This window comes from Leptopilina boulardi, unplaced genomic scaffold, assembly GCF_019393585.1.
Source record: "Leptopilina boulardi isolate dan_hultmark-lab unplaced genomic scaffold, ZJU_Lbou_2.1 LbouV2_162, whole genome shotgun sequence".
Taxonomy (NCBI): domain Eukaryota; kingdom Metazoa; phylum Arthropoda; class Insecta; order Hymenoptera; family Figitidae; genus Leptopilina; species Leptopilina boulardi.
This window is the reverse complement of record NW_026137710.1, coordinates 2847152-2871912: the sequence shown is the minus strand read 5'-3', so window position 1 is coordinate 2871912 and position 24761 is coordinate 2847152. Positions and strand designations below refer to the sequence as shown.

The 24761-nt window shown below is 29.7% G+C and overlaps 1 protein-coding gene across 2 annotated transcripts in view; it reads right to left on the bottom strand.

Moving 5' to 3' along the window:
- LOC127276976 (acylamino-acid-releasing enzyme-like) overlaps positions 1 to 24761 on the bottom strand; it is a 369586-nt gene that overhangs the window by 6560 nt on the left and 338265 nt on the right. For both annotated transcript variants that reach the window (XM_051297734.1, XM_051297735.1), the window contains exon 13: positions 24483 to 24710. In XM_051297734.1, coding sequence (XP_051153691.1) covers positions 24483 to 24710 — 228 coding nt within the window. The remainder of the gene's footprint in view (positions 1 to 24482; positions 24711 to 24761) is intronic.

Below are 24761 nucleotides of genomic sequence, written 5' to 3'. Positions count from 1 at the left end.
AAAATGTAACGCATTACAAAACTTACATTCTACATTTATTAAACCTAAATAATTCTGTGGAACTTTACTTTCATTGAAATCTTTAAAAGACATTATTGCAACCCCTGCAGTTTTTTTATTCCAATTATCGTTTTTACATGCCAAATTCTTTTCTTGACGCACTTTCTTTTCATCTTCCGTTTCCGTAGAAAATTTTTTCTTCTTACATGACAAATTATTTTCATGACGCACTTTCTTTTCATCTTGAGTTTCCATTGATATTTTGCTTTTCCTACATGCTAAATTTATATCCTTGCGTATTTTCTTTTCATCTTCAGTTTTTATAGATAATTTCTTTTTTTTTGCATGTCAAATTTTTTTTGCGCTCTTTCTTTTTTATTTCTGTTTTATCACCATTACGTTTTCTCAATCTCTCATTCTCCTGTCTTATTATTTTCTGCTCATATGTAACTTCGCGCCTTGCCTTCCTTTTTCTTCCCTTCTCTTTAATTGCTCGAATTATCTTTTTATCATTTTCTTTACTCAGAAAATTCTTCATTTTTAAATATTCATGTGGTGAAATTTTGTTCACATTATTATCAGTTGTACGAATTATTTTCTTTTCACTAGTGTCATTTAGAGAATGTTTAATTTTTAAATATTGTGTTAATAGAACTCTGTTAATATTATTACTGTGCAAAGTATTAAAAACAGAACAAGAGTTTAAAATATAATTTTTATGTTCCTAAGTTCAATTTATGAAAAGACGGTTCTAATTATTCTCTATTATCGAATTCCTATTGTGAGACGTTCTTACTGCCAGAAAATGATTTAAGCGATTATTTTCAAACATTGACTTAAAATGGTTTCTCATTTTGTTATTATCAGATTCATAATTTACACGGTTTGGCATTACGTTAAATAATACAGATGTTGCAAATGCTATTGCATATACTCCACACTAAACACTACCAAAAAGTTGTTGATTAACAGCTTCAAAAACTACTGTTGGTTTAAAAGGGAACAATCTAATTAAACATTTTATTTGATGCACATTTAAACACCCCTCATTAAGGCTATCACAAATATAAAGCCTTACTCTATCGTAATAGACACAAATTCAGTGACCATAATTGTTATTACCGCTAAAAAGTATTTGAATATGTTTATCACCTTCTCTAATTGGGACAATAAAATCAAGCATTTGTACATACAAAGTATTTTGGATATTGAAAAAAGAATTGGAATCTTTTCTTAATAAATCTTCAAATTTGTACATATACATGTAATTTAACGATTTATTTCTAGTTTCAATAATTTTTAAATCTTTATCACTTACAATAACATACTCTTTTATGTTGGCCATAGTATACTTCGTTTAATTTTATTTTTGATTGATGAAAATCTAAATATCTTTAACCCTTTTGCTCACTCTCTCTGATATAACCAATTTATCCTTTTATTAAATATAACCAATTTTGTCTTTAATTCAATACAACCAATTTTACCTTTTATTAAAAATAAGCAATTTTTCCTTTAATTTAATACAATTAATTTTACCTTTTACTAAATATAACCAATTTTTCCTTTAATCCAATATAACCAATTTTTACTTTAATCCAATATAACCAATTTTGCCTTTTATCCAATAAAACAACCAAATATCCAAAAGAATGAGAGAACTATGAGTAACTATGAATCAGTAACTACTGATCAGCCAATAAGTGCAAAAAGGACACTCTTATATGAGTAATCAGTAGTTCATTACAAATAACATATATACGTATTTATACCTGTATTAAAACCCCGGAACAAATACCACAAAAAAACCAACCATTGGACAATAGAACCTTTGTTAATGAGGATTAACTCTGAGGACCCAGGTAATAATTTCTTTTTTCACATTTATTATATAGAAAAATAAAGATGTACCAACCCTTGGCCAATAGAACCTTTGTTAATGAAGATTAACTCGGAGTACATAATGAAATGTAATAAAAAATTATAAAAATTTAAAATATTATTAAATTATGAGTGTTTTGAAACATTTGTTAACGTTATTTAATGCAAAACATATATATTTACAAAGTATGAAGCAGAATATTATTATTGAAACAATTATTCATTATTTAATAATTAATAATAGGTGTCCCACTGTTTAACACAAACCTTAAAAACAAGAAAAATGTATCAAGTTCCAAAAACTTGAAATTTTATGGTAGTACCAAAAAGTGTCCAAAAATATATAAAATTGACATATTAATATCTCTTTGAAAAAAATTGTCCCACTGTTTGTCACTCTCCCCTACATACATACACTACCGTCCGAAATTGTGCGAACTCTGCTTTTTCAACAACTATAAAACTGTTCAAATCTTCAAAAATATTAAAACTAAAATTTTTTTCTTTTTATTTTATTAAAGTTAATAAAATTCTGAAAGAAATGACACCTTGACAAAGAGAATATGTTAATTTTTCAATTAGATATCTAAGAAAAACCCAATTTTCAATGTTTTTACTATTTTTTTTATTTCTCTGGTAAAAATTAATATTTTTAAACGTTCTTAGGCTCATTGAAATCGTATTTTGTTATGCAATTCAAATTATATAAAACAATTCATGTACACATTCTCCCCTAGCGTATGCAAACCGTGAAAGTTGGCTCATAAAATGTCAAAAAATTTAAATTTAATTCTACAATAAAATATAATGTTTAAAAATCAAGTAAATATATCATTCTAAACTTCTCTGATTTATGTAAGTAAATTTAAGATTTATACATTTTACTGATCATTTTTTGTCATATAAATATTAATCACAATTTTTTGACATTTTATGAGCCAACTTTCACGGTTTGCATACGCTAGGGAAGAATGTGTACATGAATTGTTTTATATAATTTGAATTGCATAACAAAATACGATTTCAATGAGCCTAAGAACGTTTAAAAGTATTAATTTTTGCCAGAGAAATAAAAAAAATAGTAAAAACATTGAAAATTGGGTTTTTCTTAGATATCTAATTGAAAAATTAACATATTCTCTTTGTCAAGGTGTCATTTCTTTCAGAATTTTATTAACTTTAATAAAATAAAAAGAAAAAAATTTTAGTTTTAATATTTTTGAAGATTTGAACAGTTTTATAGTTGTTGAAAAAGCAGAGTTCGCACAATTTCGGACGGTAGTGTATATACATATAAATGAATATTTTTTTTATTTTTAAAACAAAAATGGAAGAAGATTAAGATTTTAGACGATGATGTTCTTATGACATTTTCAATCGTCTAGATAGAGAAACGCAATGTTAAACAAAGAAGTACTTATGTTATATTTCTTGGTGTAAGAAAGAAAGGTATGCGTTACCTATTCAGTTTTACACTTTCTTTATAGCTTTTTCACGTGATAAAGGGAGAAAGAAATAATTACCTGGGTCCTCAGAGTTATTAATTAATCCTTCTTAACAGATTGCAGGTCAAGCGAACCCTCATTTGCAAAATAAAGATATATCTTTCTCTCTCCATAAATTGTTCTTTTCTCTGTCACCGAAAACCCAGCAGGGGTCCGGACGGAATGAATGAATGAATGGATGAATGAATACCAAGATTATTATTTATAGTTAATTAATAATTATGGAACAGTGTTTTTTTTTATTTTTGAAATTTCACTGCATTATATAATACTGTTACATATATATGTATTAAATATATATATATATATATATATATATATAATATATAATAATTATAATATTGATATTATTATATATAATTTAAATTATTAAATTAAAAATATATTTGGGACGTTCTTTGTCAACCGGACCACCCCATTTCTCTATAATTGGTTTAATTTTAAAAAAATTTAGCATATTGGAAAAATTATCTTGGAATGTCTACTTTTTAATCCCGTTGGGCGCTTTTTGAAATTCAAAATGGCGACTTAAATATGGCGCCTAAACGACATAAAAAACACAAAAAATCCACAAATATGATCTATATTATTGTTTAAAGCTTCACATATAACGATAAAAATAACGACAACATATTAAATTATATGGATATACGGATTAAATATGGCGGATAAAATTAAAAATTGAGCTAGGCTCGTGAAAATTACAACTCGGGGGTTTTCGAGATTGCTGGTTACAAATTTGATGTCAGTTTTTAAACATTATAAATGGCGGACCAAAAATTTAAAAAATTCAGCTAATTTCGTAAAAATGTCTACATAGGGGTTTTTTTGGTCGCTGATTACAAATCCGATGTCACTTTTAAAAAATTTTTAAATGGTTGATGACAAATCTCTATTTAAACTTCAAAATAGCGGATAGAATTAAAAAATTAAGCTAGTCTTGTGATTATTAATTAAATAATCCTCACGTAATTTCCATAAAAAGTTATCTGGCGTTGTATTTGATAAGTTCAAATGGCACTTTTTTACGATCAATATAAAAAAGTTAGATCAATTTGTTATATTTTGGTCCACCATTTTGATTTTTTAAAAAGTAACGATGAATTCGTAAAGATTGTCCTGAAAAACCCTTAGGTAGACATTTTAACGAGTTTAGCTCAATTTTTTGGATTTTTGGTCAGCCATTTAGAATATTTAAAAAGTAACCGCAGATTCGTAATCAGTGACCCCGAAAACCCCGGAGTAAACAATTTCACGTGTTTAACTTAATTATTTAAATTTTGGGCTACTAATTTAAGTCCGCCATTTTGAATTTTTAAAAACTAATAACGGACTTGTAATCAGCGACCCCAAAAAGCCCGAGTAACAAGCTTCAGGCGAATCTAAACGATTTTTCAATTTTTGTCCATCATATTGGATCCGCCTTTTTGAATTTTTGAAAACTAACACCGGATTCGTTATCAAAATCACTCGAGTAGCCACTTTTGTAAATTTACATTAACTTTTTAAATTTTTTTCATTTTAAATTTACCCGCCTTTTACTTTGTAGTTTTCTTTTTCTCCGCTAGGTGGTGATATCTATGTTCACTCACTAGCGAGACGCATAGGGAAATATATAAGTATAGGATAGATTTAGGTTAAAATATTACGAATTTTTCGTAGACTTTCGCAGGTGAGTAGTGCTTTTGTGTTCTATACGTTTAAATCAGTTCTTTTCAGAGCTATTCTGTTTCTTTCTTTCTTTTCTTTTTTTCTCTTCTTTATTTTCTTTCTTTTTTTCTTGTTTTTTAAATTTTTAATTTTTCTTTGCTTTTTTCTTTTCTGGTTTTTTTTTCTTTTTTGAGATTTTTTCAAAGACATTTTTGGGAAAAAATAATCTTTGTCGAAAGATTATCTTTTCCGTGAACATTATTCTGATATATACTGTTTATTGCTTCCTTAGTTTTTAAGTATTTAAATACTTAAAAACTATTTTTGTTGTTCATTGTAGAATTTAGATATTTTTTTAGTTTTTGATATTTCAATATGTCAAAAACTAGGGAGCATTTAGACAGGTGTTTCAATCCATTAGAAATACCAAATCATCGTGGAAAAGGTTTACGTTCAATTTAAAACAAAAATTCGTGAAAGGTTTCCTGATGCTCATGTCAATTCGAAGATATGTGCTAATGGTAGGCTTCAACTTGGAAAGCAAAATAATGCCTTTCATTTGAAACAATTTGATCCTAACAATAGCAACTCACATAAAACCGTTGATACTGATATGATCAATAACAGTATCAGTGATTCAGAAACAGATGATACTCCATTTGTTAAATCTTTTATACTTGAAGATTTAGAAGATTTATTTTGTGGTTCGAAGGACAAATTCTTAAGCTTGCCTGCAAATGATCCTATGAGATTTACGATTCTTACCGTAGCTCCATTATCATGGAGCATTCGCAAAATAGCTACAGAATTTGGAACCTCACGACGATTAGCTAAAAAAACCAGAACTTTAAGATAGAATAGTATAGTTTTAGCTTCAACGACTTCTAAGGCTGGAAAGAGTTTACCTGAAGATACTGTGAATAAAGTTATCGAATTTTATAACAGCGACCTCTACAGTAGAGTGATGTCTGGTAAAAAAGATACTGTATCAGTAAAAATTGATGGAAAAAGATCTGTATTTCAAAAACGCTTGTTACTAGCAGATTTAAAAGAGTTCCATCAGGAATTTAAAAAAATAAATTCTAATAACCCAGTTAGTTTTAGTGCATTTTCTAAGCTTCGGCTAAAACATTGTGTTTTCGCTGGAGGTTCCGGTACACATTCTGTATGTGTATGCGTAATTCACGAAAATTGTAAATTAATGCTTGATGCGCTAAACATTAAAGAGATTACAAAAACAATGAATCAACCAATTGAAAATGATAAAGATTGTCTGCGACTCATTACATGTAAGGATCCAACTGCATTATGTCTTTTAGCTAACTGCAAAGACTGCCCTAACATTGAAGACTTCTCAGAAATGATGATAAATATTTTAAACGAAGCATGCATCGAGAGTGTTTTATGCAGTTTATGGACATCAACTGACAGATCAAATTTAATAACGAGCAAATTATTGAACATCGAATTTGTTGATGAACTTTGCAAAAAACTAATTAAACTGAAACCACATTCATTCATATCTAAGCAGCAATCAATGTACCTTGAAGATAGGAAGAAAAATTTGAAAGAAGCAGAAGTATTGGTACTGTATGATTTTTCCGAGAACTATGCCTATACGTAATACAAAATGCTTCTCAAGCATTTCATTATAATAATGATCAATGCACTTTAATGCCAGTTGTTTATTACTATAATGATGGTAAAGATATAAAACATAAAAGTCTTGTGTTTTTGTCTGACTGTTTAAAACATGATACAACAGCTGTTCATGTTGTTCAAGGACAATTGGTAAAAGAAATAAAAAAGAATACGAAAGTGAGTCGAGTTATTTATTACTCAGATGGTGCAAAACAGCATATTAAAATTCGGTACCAAGTGTCTAATTTATTAAAGCATGAAGAGGATTTTGGAATTCCAGCAGACTGGTATTTTCATGCAACGGCACATGGCAAAAATTCTTACGGTGGCATAGGGGCCATTTTAAAACGCGAAGCTACCAGAGCAAGCTTACAAGCATCTGGTACTCAGTCAATTACAAATTCGACAAGTCTTTTTAATTGGGCAAAACAACATTTCTCTCAACTTGAGGTTATGTATTTTAGTAAGGAAATGCATAGAAAAGCAGAAATGCACCTCAAAAAACGCTTTTCTGATGCCAAAGCAGTTCCAAGCATTTCGACGCAACATGCTTTTATCGCACTTCCATTAAAAAAATTACTATTAAAAACACACTCTTTTGCTGAAGATGGTATGATTTTTTTAATAAACTTAAAATATGAAACAAGTAATTTTATTTCAATTTTTAGCTTTTTAAAGTCATCCTTCAAAACTAATAATTAAAATTTATAAGCTAAAAATTTAGGCCAAATTAGATCTGCTATTATAAATTTTAAAAAACTGATATCAAATTCGTAACCAGCGACTTCGAAATCACCGAGTAGTCATTATCACAAGACTAGCTTAATTTTTTAATTCTATCCGCCATTTTGAATTTTAAATAGAGATTTGTCATCAACCATTTAAAATTTTTTTTAAACTGACATCGGATTTGTAATCAGCGACCAAAAAAACCCCTATGTAAACATTTTTACGAAATTAGCTCAATTTTTTAAATTTTTGCTCAATTTTTAATTTTATCCGCCATATTTAATCCGCCATTTTGAATTTTTGAATTTTGAAAGGAGATACGTTATCAGTTTGTAAGTAAACTATGTTGTCGTTATTTTTATCGTCATATGTGAAGCTTTAAACAATAATATAGATCATATTAGTGGATTTTTTGTGTTTTTTATGTCGTTTAGGCGCCATATTTAAGTCGCCATTTTGAATTTCAAAAGGCGCCCAACGGGATTAAAAAGTAGACATTCCAAGCTAATTTTTCCAATATGCTAAATTTTTTTAAAATTAAACCAATTATGGAGAGATGGGGTGGTCCGGTTGACAAAGAACGTCCCATTTATAAAAAAATTAAATAATAATTGTTTGTTATTTCAATTTCTCAATTAAATTATAAATTTTGTAATTATTGTATTATATAAAATATAAATTAAACTATAGAAAGATCCCTCTGTACATAATTATGTGCCCGCCGAAATTCAATTTTATGCAAGTTACAAAAATTCATGGCATATTACTTTTTCTGCATTATGATTTTTCAGATTTAAAATTAATATTTATTTATAATACAAGTGCGTAAAGTGAGTGATTATACGAGTGTGACGTTTGCAGCACGAGGCGAAGCCGAGTGTAGTGATGGAACATCGATAGCAAAACATCGATGTTACACAACATCGACATCGAAAATATTAAACATCGAAATGAATCGATGTATCGATATAAAAACATCAATGTTTTTGATGTTTTTACCATCGAATATTTAGAAATTAAAAGATTACGTGAATCATTAAATAGTACGACCTTATTTTTAAAATAAACAAATCTTTTAGTAGTATAATAGCTTTAAATAAAAAATTTAATTATTAAATTGCAAAATAATAAGCATTAAAAATAATTTGTAATCTATAATGCAAAAGAACATCAAAATCTTCAAATTGCTTAATGATACTGTAAAATATAATATTTACATAAACCCTTGAAACTTGTGTTAAACTTGTATATAGAAAGAGATGGTATTAATAAATATTTAATGAACAATGTATTTTAAACTTATTTTATTTGCTTACTTAAAAGTAAAAATTTATAATTTTGATTATTGCTACTGTCAACTCAAAGATAATCTGAAAAAGAAAATTTGTATCTGTCTCTCTTACTTCAATGTAGATTTTCCGTTCTAGACAGCGTTTACCGAAGTTGTATATGCTCCATTAGGCCGTTTCCAAATTGGGATTTTTGTTGCACTTTTGATAAAGTTTATAGTCGGGAAGTATGCTGTGTCCTTTTTTCGCACGGAAAAACAAGGATACTGCATACTTCCCGAGCATACACTTTACCAAAAGTGCAACAAAAATCCCAATTTGGAAACGGCCTTACGGAGCATTTACACCTTTGGTAAAAAAATTTTTTATTTTTGAATTTTCCGAAATACACAAACCTGATTGGTTGTTCACAATCTGATTGATAATGGACAACCAATCAGATCTTTGCATTTCCGAAAATCAAAATAAAAAATTTTTTTTACCAAAGGTGTAAATGCTCCATTAGTGTTTGATTGGACAATATCAACACACGCCATCTAAGAGAAAAGGTTGTTTTTTTTCATAAGTGAGACAAGGTTGGGGCAGACATCGATTCCAAACATCGAAAAGGAAACATCGATATGTGGAAAATATCATCGAACCTATAACATCGACATCGAAAACGAAACATTCGCTGTTTTCGATGTCGATATTCCATCACTACGAGTGATGCAAATCACACGAGTATAATCAGATTTACACACGTGTATCATACAACATTTTTTGCAACACCCACCTCTAAAGTTAAATACCTATTAGAAAGAATTCCAACTCTCTATTAGAATGCTTACGATTGTATAGAATTAAAAAAATCAATCGAAGATCAGGAAAAATATTAAGCAGGAGTGTATAAATTTAAAAGTAAAGTTCGTTTTTTAATTTTATGGTTTTGTATGGTCTAAAACAATCCTTATATTATGTGAGAGAAATTTCGGTGTGTAAAGTAATATTTCAGTGCGTAAAGTAAATTTCAGTTCGTAAAGTGAATCACTTTACACACCGTTTGAAAAAGAGCTTCTTTACACGCACTTTTCGGCGAGTAAAATTTAACTTTAGAGGTTAGTGTTGCAAAAAATTTTTAAATTCAATTAAAAAGAAAATTGTTTGAATTTTCAAAAAAAAACTATTCAAATAAAAGTAATAATAAGTATAAATTAATTAATATTATATATTATTAAATCATTCGTTTATTAAAAATCAATAAATTTAATAATTCTTACAAAAATATGCATTAAATATATAATAAAATGAAATATACTTAAGGAAATTTAAATAATATAAAAAGTTAATACGAAAAAAATGTTGCTTAAAAAATAAAAAAATATTCATGTGTTATGTCACATAGTTTTATAATAGTTACATAACAATAAAAGAACAATGTGACATCCAAAAAGTTACCACATTGTGATGTAATAAATATATCATATTGTTATATAACATATACGTGGGGTAAAATTCCTGTAGCGAACTAAGTGAAAAAGAAGTTGATCGGATTGGGCTGTAACTTGCACATAGTTTACCCCTAGGGGAAATTGATTTAACCACGAAGTATTGCTAGGTTTTTTCAAAAACTGTTGGAGAGGGAGGGGATTGAATTTTTTTGAAAAATTTAAGCAATTAATTTTTGAAGATTTGTAACTTTTAAACAGAAAGAAGTAAAAAAATTTGTCCTGTATGTTTTTGAAAGGTTTTTTCCTGCTCTTTCGAATGGTGCAATAAAATTTTCAAAAAAATTAAATTTTGACTCTTTTTTTGAAAATTAAACTTTTTCGATTTTTTTTAAGTTCGGTCCTTTTTTGCTTCCTCGTGGAGGAAGCTTTGTAGTCCTTTCGTTTATAAAACTTTTCAAAGTGGCGGAAACAAATTTTTTTCTTTATAGAAACATGTTATATGAGATCCTGATCAATTGTCCGGATGTATGTATGTGTGTGTATGTGTGTGTGTGGATCCCTTTTTTGTTTAGAAGATAACTTTAACAGGTTTTAATGGATTTAGATAAAATTTTGTAGGCTCATTTATCATATTAATATCTCAAAGCTGACCAAAGGATTTTAAAAAATATCGCAAAAAAAAATTTTATTGTCTTTTTTCCAAAAATTTTTAAATAGAAAAATTTAAGGTTATATATAATAAAATCGTATTCCTTACGTCAAGACGAATCGATCGATATATATAAAGTATACATTTGAGGTAAATTTAAAGAATTAGTGGAAGTTAAAAAATAAAAAATTCACATTTTGGCAATAAAATTTTGCTTTCTCCACGAGGAAGCAAATTTTTTTTCTGATCGTAAAGAGGAAGCAAAATGTTCATGTAATGAACATCTGAATTTACAACTTTTTTATTTATTTTTTTTTAAAGCTAAAAATGTGTATTTTCACCACAAAAAATATTGAGATGTCCTTTTTTGTTATTTTTAATATATTAATTAATTAATTAATGTTAATAAAATATGAAATACTTCACAAATAAACAAAGTTATTGCAATCCTGAAGGTACCAATTGAAAGCTGACGTAATTCCGCATCCAAAGAGCCCTATGTGGACTATTTTGGATTAGAGGATTTTTGTTAACAATTGCCATGTTAGCGAATTGTTTATTAACAATCCATTAACCCAAAGTATTTCATATAGGGCTCGCTGGATGCGGAATTTTGTCAACTTTCATTTAGTTACGTCAGAATTACGATAACTTTATTGGTTTATAAAATATATAATTTTTTATTTACATTAATTTATTAATTAACTAATATCTCGAAAATGACAAAAAAGGATATCTCAATATTTTCTGAGGTGAAAATGCACAATTTTAACTTTCAAAAAAAAAATAAATAAAAAAAATAAAAAAAGACCGAAATTAAAAAAAAAATCAAAAAAATTTTTAATTTTCAGAAAAAAGGGTCAATTTTTGATTTAAAAAATTTTTTTTTATTAATCGAAAGAGCACAGAAAAACATTTGGAAGACATATATTTCAAAATTTGTTTTATTTACTTATATAATAATTACAATTTTAAGTTAATTAATTAACTGTTAAGATTAATAAAAAATTATATATTTTATAAACCAATAAAGGTATCGTAATTCTGACGTAACTAAATGAAAGTTGACAAAATTCCGCATACAAAGAGCCCTATATGAAGTACTTTGGGTTAGTGGATTGTTAATAAACAATTGGTTAACATGGCAATTGTTTATAAAAAATCCTCTAATCCAAAATAGTCCCTATAGGGCTCGTTGGATACGGAAGCACGTCAGTTTTCAATTTAAACCTTTAGGATTGCAATAACTTTATTTATTTGTAAAATATTTTATTTTTTATTAACATTAATTAATTACCAGCTTAAAAATGGACCAAGGCTGGGAACACCATGGGGAAAGGTTTCAAAAAGCCTATGCCAACCTTGGCGCAACCCAAGGAGAAGGAAGTGACACACCATGGCGCTACCCTTGCTAATGATCACTTCCCAGGGCATGGAAAATGCCTGGTTAAAAGCTGGCAAAAAATTTCCAATTGCATTGCAGTGAAAGAGTGGATTTACCCTGGCATTTCTTTTCACGGTCTTTAGACCTCAAAAACATTCGGACTTTAAAATTTTTTAACTGAAAAATTGAGAGCGCATCAAAGCTGGGCAAAGCCTGGTATTTCTTTTCACGGTCTTTAAACCTTAAAAACCGTGTCATTCGGACTTTGAAATTTTTTAACTGAAAAATTGGGATTGCACTAAACCTGGGCAAAACCTGCCACCCAGCAAACACGTTCTATAAATGTTCTATAACAGTGATGTCACAGTTTTACAGAACAGTTGTTACAAGTTGGTTACGAATCTGTTATATAACCTCATTGTCATTGAATTCTAGAACATTGTTACAAAAGAGTGACAGAACTGTTCTATATTATGATAACGTCACAGTTCTATAACAATGTTATGTAACATGTCTATAACACGACAGTCACAAATGATCTGCAAGTGATGTTCCAACGTAGTTCTAGAACTGTGTAGGAACAATGTTATGTAGCTGTCCTTTGTCTTAAATATATATAAAGTATATAATATAATAATAATAATATATAAAGTCAAATCAAATTAACTCGATATAAACATTTACATTTAATTTTTTAATGACATAAGAATGTGTTAAATATAAATTATATAACTTAATAACAACTTTATTATGCACCACAATAGTACAGGGTGTCCTAAAATTTTAGGGATGTCTGGATATCTCGTAATAATAGCCTTTGGATATACTTCCGAAGTAGGGGTACCTCCGATTTTAATAAAACTTGGTATACTAACGTATTTTGGTGCGCTGATTACGAAAATGATAGTGAAAATTGGCGCAAATTTGATTATCATGGTAAAAACCATAAAAAACACCATAAAATAATGGTTTTTTACGATTATCTCGTAAAAAACAAAAAATTTCGAAAAAAGTTTTAGACAAAAGTTGTAGATCTCAAAAAAACACACATTTTATGTTTTATGCATTTTTTACCAAAAGTCATTATTTTTCGAGAAAAATCCAAAAAACGAAAAACACCATGATAATGAAAACATATACAGCAGTCATGGTTAGACATATTATTTGACTCGTGTATAGTATGGGGTACCTTCGATCTTAATGAAACTTGATATACTAACGTATTTTGGTACGCTGATTACGAAAATGATAGTGAAAATTGGCGCAAATTTGATTATCATGGTAAAAACCATAAAAAACACCATAAAATCATGGTTTTTTACGATTATCTCGTAAAAAACAAAAAATTTCGAAAAAAGTTTTAGACAAAAGTTGTAGATCTCAAAAAAAACACACATTTCATGTTTTATGCATTTTTTACCAAAAGTCATTATTTTTCGAGAAAAATGGTCCGAAAGTAATTTGCGGAAATTGTGGGGTGGATTCTACAGCAGCGGTAAATGCAAAATATTAAACACGGCCTTCGGCCGCGTAAGGTACTGCTCGCTTCTCTTTTTAAGAAATCTTGGCGAGAGGGGGTGGATGTGTCCGAAAGTAATTTGCGGAAATTGTGGGGTGGAGTCCACAGCAGCGGTAAACGCAAAATAGTAAACACGGCCTTCGGCCGCGTAAGGTACTGCTCGCTTTTCTTTTTAAAAAAAACCTTGGCGAGAGGGGGTGGATATGGCCGAAAGTATTTTGCGGAATTCGTTAGATTCTGACTAATGGTGAATATGATACTGTATACGAGTCAAATAATATGTCTAACCATGACTGCTGTATATGTTTTCATTATCATGGTGTTTTTCGTTTTTTGGATTTTTCTCGAAAAATAATGACTTTTGGTAAAAAATCCATAAAACATAAAATGTGTGTTTTTTTGAGATCTACAACTTTTGTCTAAAACTTTTTTCGAAATTTTTTGTTTTTTACGAGATAATCGTAAAAAACCATTATTTTATGGTGTTTTTTATGGTTTTTACCATGATAATCAAATTTGCGCCAATTTTCACTATCATTTTCGTAATCAGCGCACCAAAATACGTTAGTATACCAAGTTTTATTAAAATCGGAGGTACCCCTACTTCGGAAGTACACCCTATTTCCTTGAACACAGTAAAGTTGGTTGTATCATTTTCTATTCTAAAGTTTTGATGTACATAAGTTATATCAAAATGAAAGCGTTTTGTAAATCATTTTTAGAAATGATACACGAAGCAGTCTCATTTTTCGATGCAAAAAATTTAATCAACTTATATTAATCAAGGCCGAAATGAATCGACAGGAAAATAAACGATTTATTTTCAGTTATTTTCGTAATAGTGTAATTGCAGAGACTATTTCACTATTTAATTTGAAAATGTAAATGTTACATCCCGACATATATAAATTTTTCATTTTATATAAAATTATAAAGCCATTATGCGAATTTTCCAATAGCCCCTTCCCATAGGCAATACCGATTGTATTTAAAATTCACGTATATTAATTAGTTACATATTTAAATAAAATGAGTATGTGTATATGTATGTATGAGTATATGTGTATGTACACACATAAAATAATAATATTCATATACCTAATTGTTTAAAAATTTTTAAATTATCAACTGGTTCTTTTAAAGGAAATGTTACCATCTCATTCATTATCCTGAGAGATGATAATTAATCGACATAACTATTATCATAGTGAAGTCGGTATGACAGATAGTGAAGTAAAAGAATTATAATGAAATAATGATGCATCATAAAGAACACGTGTGCAATGCATATGTATATCCATATATACATATAACACGAATATATATGTATATAGTTATTCTTATATACACAAAATAAAAACAAACAGAAACACTGATTATATGCATAAATTGTATAAAAAGTTATGGATTAACAATCTAATATCGGTGAATATTATCGATATCAAATGAATTGAATGTCGCTCAATTACTATGAAATAAAGACACATACGATTCCTAGAAAAATCGTACGTGCTCTTAAACGTTTTAGCAAAAATCGTGCTCTTTTTCTAAATCATCCCCAATAAAGTAATGATTTGAGTAGTATATAAGGCTCATTTCATTTAAATTGTCATATTCGTGTCCCTTGCCAAAAAAATTATTTAATATAACCTTAGTTGAAATTAATTTGTTTATATAGTAAAAAGCAATAATTTTCAATAATTTTTCTACTTACAAGGACATAAAAGTGATTTTCATAATATTGTCAGAACAAAAAGCAGGCAAAATGTCATAAGTGTAATGTGTCCCCGGAGACATTTTTAATGTTCAAATGAATGAAATGTCGAAAATATAGTGTTTAAACCAGATTAAAAAAATGTTTTGTGAAGTATTAGTTCTATATTTAAGGAAAATCAAGTGTTGGTAATTAAACTTTATTTTATACAATTTCCCGAAAATGAAAATGATGTGTCCCTCACTTTTGTATTTTTACGTTTTGCCGTCAGAATTTCCTACTTTTACCTGCTATTTAAATTACCTTATGAGCAAAAAAATTTCTTTACCATCGCATAAGCAGCAGAACACAACAACGAAGTGTGTGAAAAAAACGAAAACGATATAAGTATAAATCTGCTCGTTTGTCATGGAGGCAGAAAAAGCCGAAACACTTTCGTAATTGAATTTCTGTCAACAGTGTACGCCTTGAAAATGGTTAGAAAATATTTTGAATTTTATATCGGTATGGAATTTAATGTATTTTTGGATTCTCTTTCGAATGAGACCAACCCCGTCGATATAAGTATAACCGTTTTCATTTTATGAGCGAAAAACGAGCAAAATGTCAACAGTGTAATGGTCATAAGTGTAATGCAAATTTGTATATATGGCTTCAGTAAACATAATAAATCACAGAGGCCTACAAAATAAAACTTTTTTTTTTTATCTTGATATCAGAATGCCCACACAGCACAATATATTGCTGTAAGCTTACCTCAAGCTTACATGTAATTTTTGTAAGCTAACCCTGTAAGCTTCAGGTAAGGTCGAGGTAATATAAAAATGTCCTCCATACAGTAAGCTTACACAGTAATGTCATGGTTAACTTACATTGTAAAGTCATGGTAAGCTTACACGGTAACATCACTGTACGGTTACAGTAAGTTTACACGGTAAGCTTATATTAATTGCTAACAAAGAACAAAGTATTAATTTATCAACTTACAGTAAACAATAAATTGTTTTGCACAATTATATTTATTTTATCATTTATATAAAAACCCCGGTAGGGTTTGCTTAAAAAAATTTACTGCGCATTCGTAAGTGCCATAGAAAGCTACTGCGCATAAATATTTTAAAAAAATTATTTATTGATACCTTTGAAAACTTGCCGTGTAAGCTTACTGTAACCTTACCATGACTTTACAATGTAAGTTAACCATGACATTACTGTGTAAGCTTACTGTATGGCGGACATTTTTATATTACCTCGACCTTACCTGAAGCTTACAGGGTTAGCTTACAAAAATTACATGTAAGCTTGAGGTAAGCTTACAGCAATATATTGTGCTGTGTGGGTGGTTTCTAATGTATTTTTGGACGCTGAACACGATCCCGGATCTTAAAATTGCCTAGCATGTCCGGATTTTGAAAAAAGTGGGGGTAAAAAACCCCCAAGAAACATGTTTTTATGGGTGTTTAATATGATTTTTCTCTTTAACCTGACGTGGTAAAAACTTCAAAAAAGTTTTAAATTATAGTATAAATCGTTTACTACATGACCCGTACAAGCAACCCTCCCCCCTAATCTCTGTGATTAGTATCATTGTTGAGCGACCCTTCAGTTTATTTTGCGAAAGTTAATCTATTCTTTCCTGTAACAAGGTGCAAGTTTTTGTGTTTCACTTAGAACGAATTCTTTCCTGAAAAGGTGCAAGAGAAGCAATATTAATATTTAGAATATAGTTCTTTCCTGAAAAGGTGCAAATTCAATTGTTTTTCATTCAGAATAGTTTCTTTCCTGAAAAGGTGCAAGAAACTACAATTTAACATTTCGTCCGTTAGATGCAGAAACGTGCCACTTCAGAGTAGTCTTGAAAAACGAGTCATTTCAAAAAATATTTGAGAAACCTGCCATTCCAGCTGAGATTTGGAAAACATGCCAATTCAGAATTGACGTTCGTTTTTTTTTCTTTAGGTTGGCAGTATTGAATGGTTATAAATTTTTACAAAAGATTTTTTCATTACTATTTTTAATAATTATTTTATTGATTTCTTTGTTTTATTTATTTTAATTGTATTATAATTAATTAACTTTTTTCTATTATAATTATTCTTTATTAATTTTATTAGTTATTACTTTTTTTTTGAAAATATAATATTTTTAAACATTTTGAATTACGGATTATTTAATTAGATTATTTATTATTTTGTAAACACTTCTTAGGACATTTTAATCAAATAATGAATAATTAACAAATTTATTTAATAAATTCATTAAAATACTCTTTTTTCAAACAATAATAACAAACATGTAAAATACAACATGAAAAGTCATTTTCGTACAAGTTTATAACCTTTCAGTAGTGTCAACCTAAAGAAAAAAAACGAACATCAATTCTGAATTGGCATGTTTTCCAAATTTCAGCTGGAATGGCAGGTTTCTCAAATGTTTTATGAAATGACTCGTTTTTCAAGACTGCTCTGAAGTGGCACGTTTCTGCATCCAACCGACGATTTAGAATAGATAATTTCATTGATTTAGCTGTCGTAATTTTATGATAAAATAAAGTAAATTCTTGATTATAATTCACAAATTGCTTCTCTTTCACATTTAGAATAGAGTTCTTTCTTGTACAGGTGTAAGTGACGTAATACAACGGATTACAACTCGAAATAAAACGCTTTATTGTCAAAAAACATTAAAGTTGTGTGTGTGTCACACAAGTGTAACCCGACAAACTGTTTCTTCATTCATTTGAAGCAAATTTCGAGCTCTTGTACAACAACTCAGCGACTTCATTGATATCCGATTCTTCCTCGTAAAAGTGAGTAATCATATATGTAATCTATTTTCTTAAATCATAATTATAATAAACTATTATAAAAGGGAATATTTGTCTTTTTATTATTGTAATTAACACAAGACCCAGTCTTTATAAAGTGACAACGATCCTACAAAATAAAAATATTAGGTCTTACCATCCTGATTAATCAGCACAACCCTCCCAATTAAATAAATTGATTATTTGCTTAAAAACCAAACCTTAGTTCGGGATGTAACAGACCAGATAGCACAACTTTTTGCAGCAAATTTGCAATGCGAAATTATAAGTTTACAATGTAAATTTGCTGCAAAACTGTGGCAAATAGCTATATGTCCTCGCTTTGCGAAGTTCGCATTGCAAGTTTGCAGAAAAATTTCTCAGAAAAATTGCAGGAAAATTTTATGACAAATTTTAAGAAAACTTGCGGACATTTTTCGACAAAAATTAAAAAATGGCATTGTTGTAAATATGATGATATTTTGTTACTGCAAACCTTTCCTAAAGGAAAGGCGACTTAAATCTATTGCGCAGCCCTAAGTGCCATAGAAAACTACTGCGCATGCCATGAACTTGAGCAAATTATCAGCAAATTTTCTTCAAGTTTGCCATAAAAATTTTCTGCAAATTGTATGTAAAATTTTTCTGCAAACTTGCAAAGCAAACTTCGCAAAGCGTGGACATATAGCTATTTGCCACAGTTTTGCAGCAAATTTACATTGCAAACTAACAAATTTGGCATTGTAAACATGCTGAAGAATTGCTGCAAATTGTTGTGCTATCTGGGAGTAATTAACAGAAAATCAAAGACAAATGTGCAATTCGATAATTAAATAGTGACAGCTTATAAACATAACCTAAAATGCATGAACAAAATTTGTCGATAAAATCAATATAGCCGAGCTTTTTGGAAGCTAGGTGGCAGTACTTATCTTTTCCCATCTTTAAATATTTTTTGAATCTTTTTTAAAAAAACCAAAACTCTTACTTGAAATATTGGTCAAAAAGATGTATTATGTTATCAAAAAAAGTAATATTGTAATCAACAAAATTTTTAATAAAATAATTCATTATTTTTTACAATATTTTTAATGAAAAAATTAAAATTTTTTTACAAATATTTTTCACCGAAGTTTCCGTTAAAAATAAATATTTTTCACCTTTTCTTTGATAAAAAATTAATTTTTCTCACCAATATTTTTAATAAAAATATTAATTTTTGTCACCAATATTTTCGATTAAAATGTAATTAAATTATAATGAAAAAATAATAAAAATTAAATAAAAAATATAATAAATATAAAGGGCTTGTCCTGTTAATGTCAATAAATAAATAATTTTTTAAACCCATGATTCCTATAAAAATTAATTTTTGTCACGAATCTTTTTGATGAAAAAATTAATTTATTTCATGAATATTTTTGATTAAAAAATTAGTTTATTTCAAAAAAATTTTTGATTAAAAGTAGTTTTTTTCATTTATTTATTTATTTCAAAATTATACGGACAAGTAAAGTTGTCCTTAACAAAGACCTTAAAAACTAACAGATTGAGAAACGGAATTATTCAAAAGAGTTTACAGCGGTACGCAAAAAACTTATGAATCTATTCATATTTGTTTCAAATATATCGATGCAATGAGAAAGTTTATTAGCTTTGATACAAAGTCTCGAGAAAACAGAATTTGCAGCATAATTGCATCGATGAGAAGTTTCGTGAAAAAGATAGTGGTCTCTCAAGCGTCTAGATGGTACAAAAAAGTTGATTTTAGCCAAAAGCGCTGGACAGCAATATTTTTGATTGACCATTTTATATAAAAACATTATGTCATTATAGAGGAGCTTAGACTTTAATGTAGGTATGTTTAGTTGTCGTCTTATATCGACGTAATCATGACCGAGACGATCGTAGGGGAACCCCAGTCTACCAGTCTTTTTCATGAAAATTTCTTTTAAAAATGTATTTTTTCTTTCCGTAAAGAGGGGGAGGTAAAATTCTAATTTTTATTAGCAAAAAAATCTCCATTTTTTATTAAGGGGGTGGGACTAAATATTGTCAATTAAAATTTTTTAATTTTTTCTCCATTTTTAATTTTTGACGCCATGAATAGGAATCTTTCTTAATGGAGAGGAGTTTAAATCTTAATTTTTTTTGGCAAAAAATCTCTATTTTTTATTTAGGGGAAAGACTAAATAGTGTCAAATTCAAAAATTAAATTTTTTCACTATTTTTATTTTTGACGCCACGATAAGAATTTTTCTTTCTGTTGAGAGAAGGAGTTTAAATCTTAATTTTTATTAGCAAAAAATCTTTAAAAATTTTAATTTTTTCTCCATTTTGCTTCCTCGTGGAGGAAGCTTTGTAGTCCTTTCGTTTATAAAACTTTTCAAAGTGGCGAAAACAAATTTTTTTTTTTATAGAAACATGTTATATGAGATCCTGATCAATTGTCCGGATGTATGTATGTGTGTGTATGTGTGTGTGTGAATCCCTTTTTTGTTTAAAAGATAACTTTAACAGGTTTTAATGGATTTAGATAAAATTTGGTAGGCTCATTTATCATATTAATATCTCAAATCTGACCAAAGGATTTTTAAAAATACCTCAAAAAAAAAATTTTATCGTCTTTTTTCCAAAATTTTTTTGTTAATCGAAAAAATTTTTAAATAGAAAAATTTAAGGTTATATATAATAAAACCGTATTCCTTACGTCAAGACGAATCGATCGATATATAGAAAGTATACATTTGAGGTAAATTTAAAGAATTAACAAAAGTTAAAAAATCAAAAATTCACATTTTAGCAATAAAATTTTGCTTTCTCCACGAGGAAGCAAATTTTTTTGCTGATCGTAAAGAGGAAGCAAAATGTTCATGTAATGAACATCTGAATTTACAACTTGTTTAATTTCTGACACAACGAATAGGAATTTTTTTTCGGTAGACAGGAGAAGATTAAATCTTAATTTTTATTGGCAGAAAATCTCCATTTTAATTTGACAATATTTATTTTTATCCACTAAATAAAGAATAGAGATTTTTTGCCAAAAAAAATTAAGATTTAAACTCCTCTCCATTAAGAAAGATTCCTATTCATGGCGTTAAAAATTAAAAATGGAGAAAAAATTAAATTTTTTTATTTGACAATATTTAGTCCCATTCCCTTAATAAAAAATGGAGATTTTTTTGCCAATAAAAAATAGGATTTTACCTCCTCCTCTTTACAGAAAGAAAACTACATTTTTTAAGGAATTTTTTATGAAAAATTAATTTTTTTAATCAAAAATATTGGTGGAAAATATGTATTATTTGATCAAAAATTGATACCGTCACTACGCATAGTAACGGGGATGCATCAGGAAGGTGGAACTCACGCACATTTATGAGCGTAAACTTTCGTTTCCTTATGCATCCCTGGCTTTGGCTGAACCATTGGCCACGCGCTTGTCTGTACTCTCTCTACGCTTTCCTATTCGCTCTCTCCACTCTCTCTGTGCGACCCGTTCCTTTCTTCCATGCGCCGCCTACTCTCTCTCGTGCATTAGGCCCATGCCCTCCCCACTCCAGCGCGTCAGGCCCTTCGTTCTCGCCTGCCACTTTCTCATCTTTTCTATTTTCCGGATCTCTTGCGCGCTTTATTTTTCTCTAAATTGTTTAAATAAAGGGTTGTTCGCGGATTCAATTTTAATTTTTATTATTAATATAGGCTCGCGTTTTTATATTAAACGCGAAACCGCGCTTATATATATATATATATATATGTATATTATGCATGTATATATATATATATAATGTTCATATGAGGACTGTGTGCCGTGGGTATATGTATCTCTTGCTGGATGAGTATGATAGTAAGTATGAATGTTTTTTAATTTTTATATATAATTATAAGATTATTGTTAATAATAATTATTAGAATAATTAATTCTTTAATTAAAGTAGGTGAGGAGAGATGTGTGTGAATTTTCGAGGAAGGAGGAAATCTCGCGTAAAAACACGCGACTTGACCCTTGACTCGCGGTTTTTCGCGGTTTCCGCGAGTCAAGAGTAAGAAGTGTATGGACGAGAGGTTGCCCCACTCTTGGAAAATTCTCCTACTTCTTCACGTTTTGGAAAAGTCACGGATTATAATAGCTGATGCACTGGACCAAAACGTTAGTTCTACTTCGAGCTCACATAGAGGTTGGTCTTCCTCCTCTGCTCTGCCTACATACCACTACACTCGACTTAGAAAAAATTCGCGATCTTATACTTAGAATAAATCGTGAAATTTTATACTTAGAAAAATTCGTGAATCTTGTACTTAGAAAATTTTCGCCAAGTGGGGACTTAGAAAATTTCTTGACTATTCGTACTTAGAAAGTTTTCGCCACGGGTGGACTTAGACAATTTCCGCGAGTACTTAGAAATTTTCTCTTGTGTGACCACTGATTTAAATAAAGATTTTTTTTCAACTATCACCTGTTTTGTTCATCATACTAACACCGAGTTTAAAACTTCATAATGGTAAGTAAATTTTGGAATTGAATAGCTAAATTGTTTATAACAAACACTATTAGTACGAACATTGCATACCGAGCTGGTTTCCTCTCGGAGCTACTACTCACACACAGTATCGAGTTGGTTTCCTCTCGATACCTATCAACACATACTATATTGAGCTGGTTTCCTCTCAATATCAGTATATTACACACAATACCGAGCTGGTTTCCTCTCGGAACTACTACACACATACGGTATCGAGTTGGTTTCCTCTCGATACCTATCTACACATACTTTATTGAGCTGGTTTCCTCTCAATATCGGTATCCTACACACAATACCGAGCTGGTTTCCTCTCGGAACTACTACACACACACGGTATCGAGTTGGTTTCCTCTCGATACCTATCTACACATACTATATTGAGCTGGTTTCCTCTCAATATCATTACATTACGCACAATACCGAGCTGGTTTCCTCTCGGAACTACTACACACACACGGTATCGAGTTGGTTTCCTCTCCATACATATCTGCACATACTATATTGAGTTGGTTTCCTCTCAATACTAGTATACTACGCGCAAACTCGAGCTGGCTTCCTCTCGACCGCAACATACCCCGACCTTACTGTTTCTTATTCACTTGTTCTCTCGTCCATAGAGTAAGAAACGTTCGATCCAGAGGGCGCTGAGGCACCACCGGAACCTGGACAAACCATTTGCTGGTTATAATACCTAAACCACAACTGGAGTCCAACTGGAGATCCACGACGCCGCGGGATATAAAGAATACTGCAGCAGACGCCGTGACTCCGTAAATTGAGACGCTCTTCCCACCACATTACCGCTGCCCGAATTCGGCCAACCGCAAGTGGTCACCGTCACTGTTTCCGCTGGCCTGAGTACGGAACCTAGTCTGGATAGAGGCGTGACTCGACCGTTCCGACGACAACACTGGCCGCGGTTCGACTACGTGTCCTGCAATTACCCTAGACCAAGGGCCGTGGTCGCGCCAACCGTGGCCCAAGTTAACTCGCCCGTTATTGGCGAAGACGCTCAGCCACGAACTCCGCCAAAGTGTCCAACACCTCCTACTGAACTCGGTGCCAGTCCTAGAACAAACGATCACTTTAGTCCTGGACCTACTCACGCTATTTTGAGACGCCGTTGTTGTACTTCAAATTTTAAATAAATAATTTATATTGCGTTTTTCCATTAGTGAGTTTGTTTTTTCTGTTGTTACATAACCTCCCTCCAGAACGTGGCTGGCTTCCTCCTCGTTCTATCCTCCATTTAACTTTTCTATCCCACTCGGATTGCACTCATTATAACTCAATCCGCGCCGCCATTTCGTAAGTCATTTAACCACAACCATTGAAAATAAGCGAAATAGAGTTCGGCCCTTGGCCCAGTTGCTCCCTCTACAGTGATAAATGTACTTGCTACATTTTCTATTTGTGAAAAAATTAATTTTTTCATTAAAAATATTGAAAAAATAATGAATTATTTGATCAAAAATATTTGTGAAAAAAATAATTTTTTCATTAAAAATATTGTAAAAAATAATGACTTATTTTATTAAAAATATTGTTGAAAATAATTAATATCTTATTTAAACCAATATTATTGATTACAATATTCCTTTTTTGATAACATAATACATCTTTTTGACCGATATTTCAAGTAAGAGTTTTGCTTTAAAAAAAAGATTCAGAAAACTAATTTTTACAGCAAAAAAAATTGTTAAAAAAATTTTTTTTACTCGAATTTCTCCCTCTTAAATTTAATTAAATTATGACTTACTTTGTCTTTACTTTGTTTGCTATTAAACGATTGTACCATAATTTTCCTTGAAAAATTGGTACTCGTATGTCATTTCTACCCAGAAGAAGTAGAGTGGGAGCCTTGACTTTATCCGCATGAATGATTGGTGAATGATTGAACATCTTCAGGTATATTTCAGAATATTTTGTCTCCATTGTTGTAGGCGGTAAAGTTTGAAGAAAGGGTGTTCCAGTTTGAGCAGCACACCTACCGAATAATAAATTGTAATAAAATAATTATTGCTTTAAACACAAATTT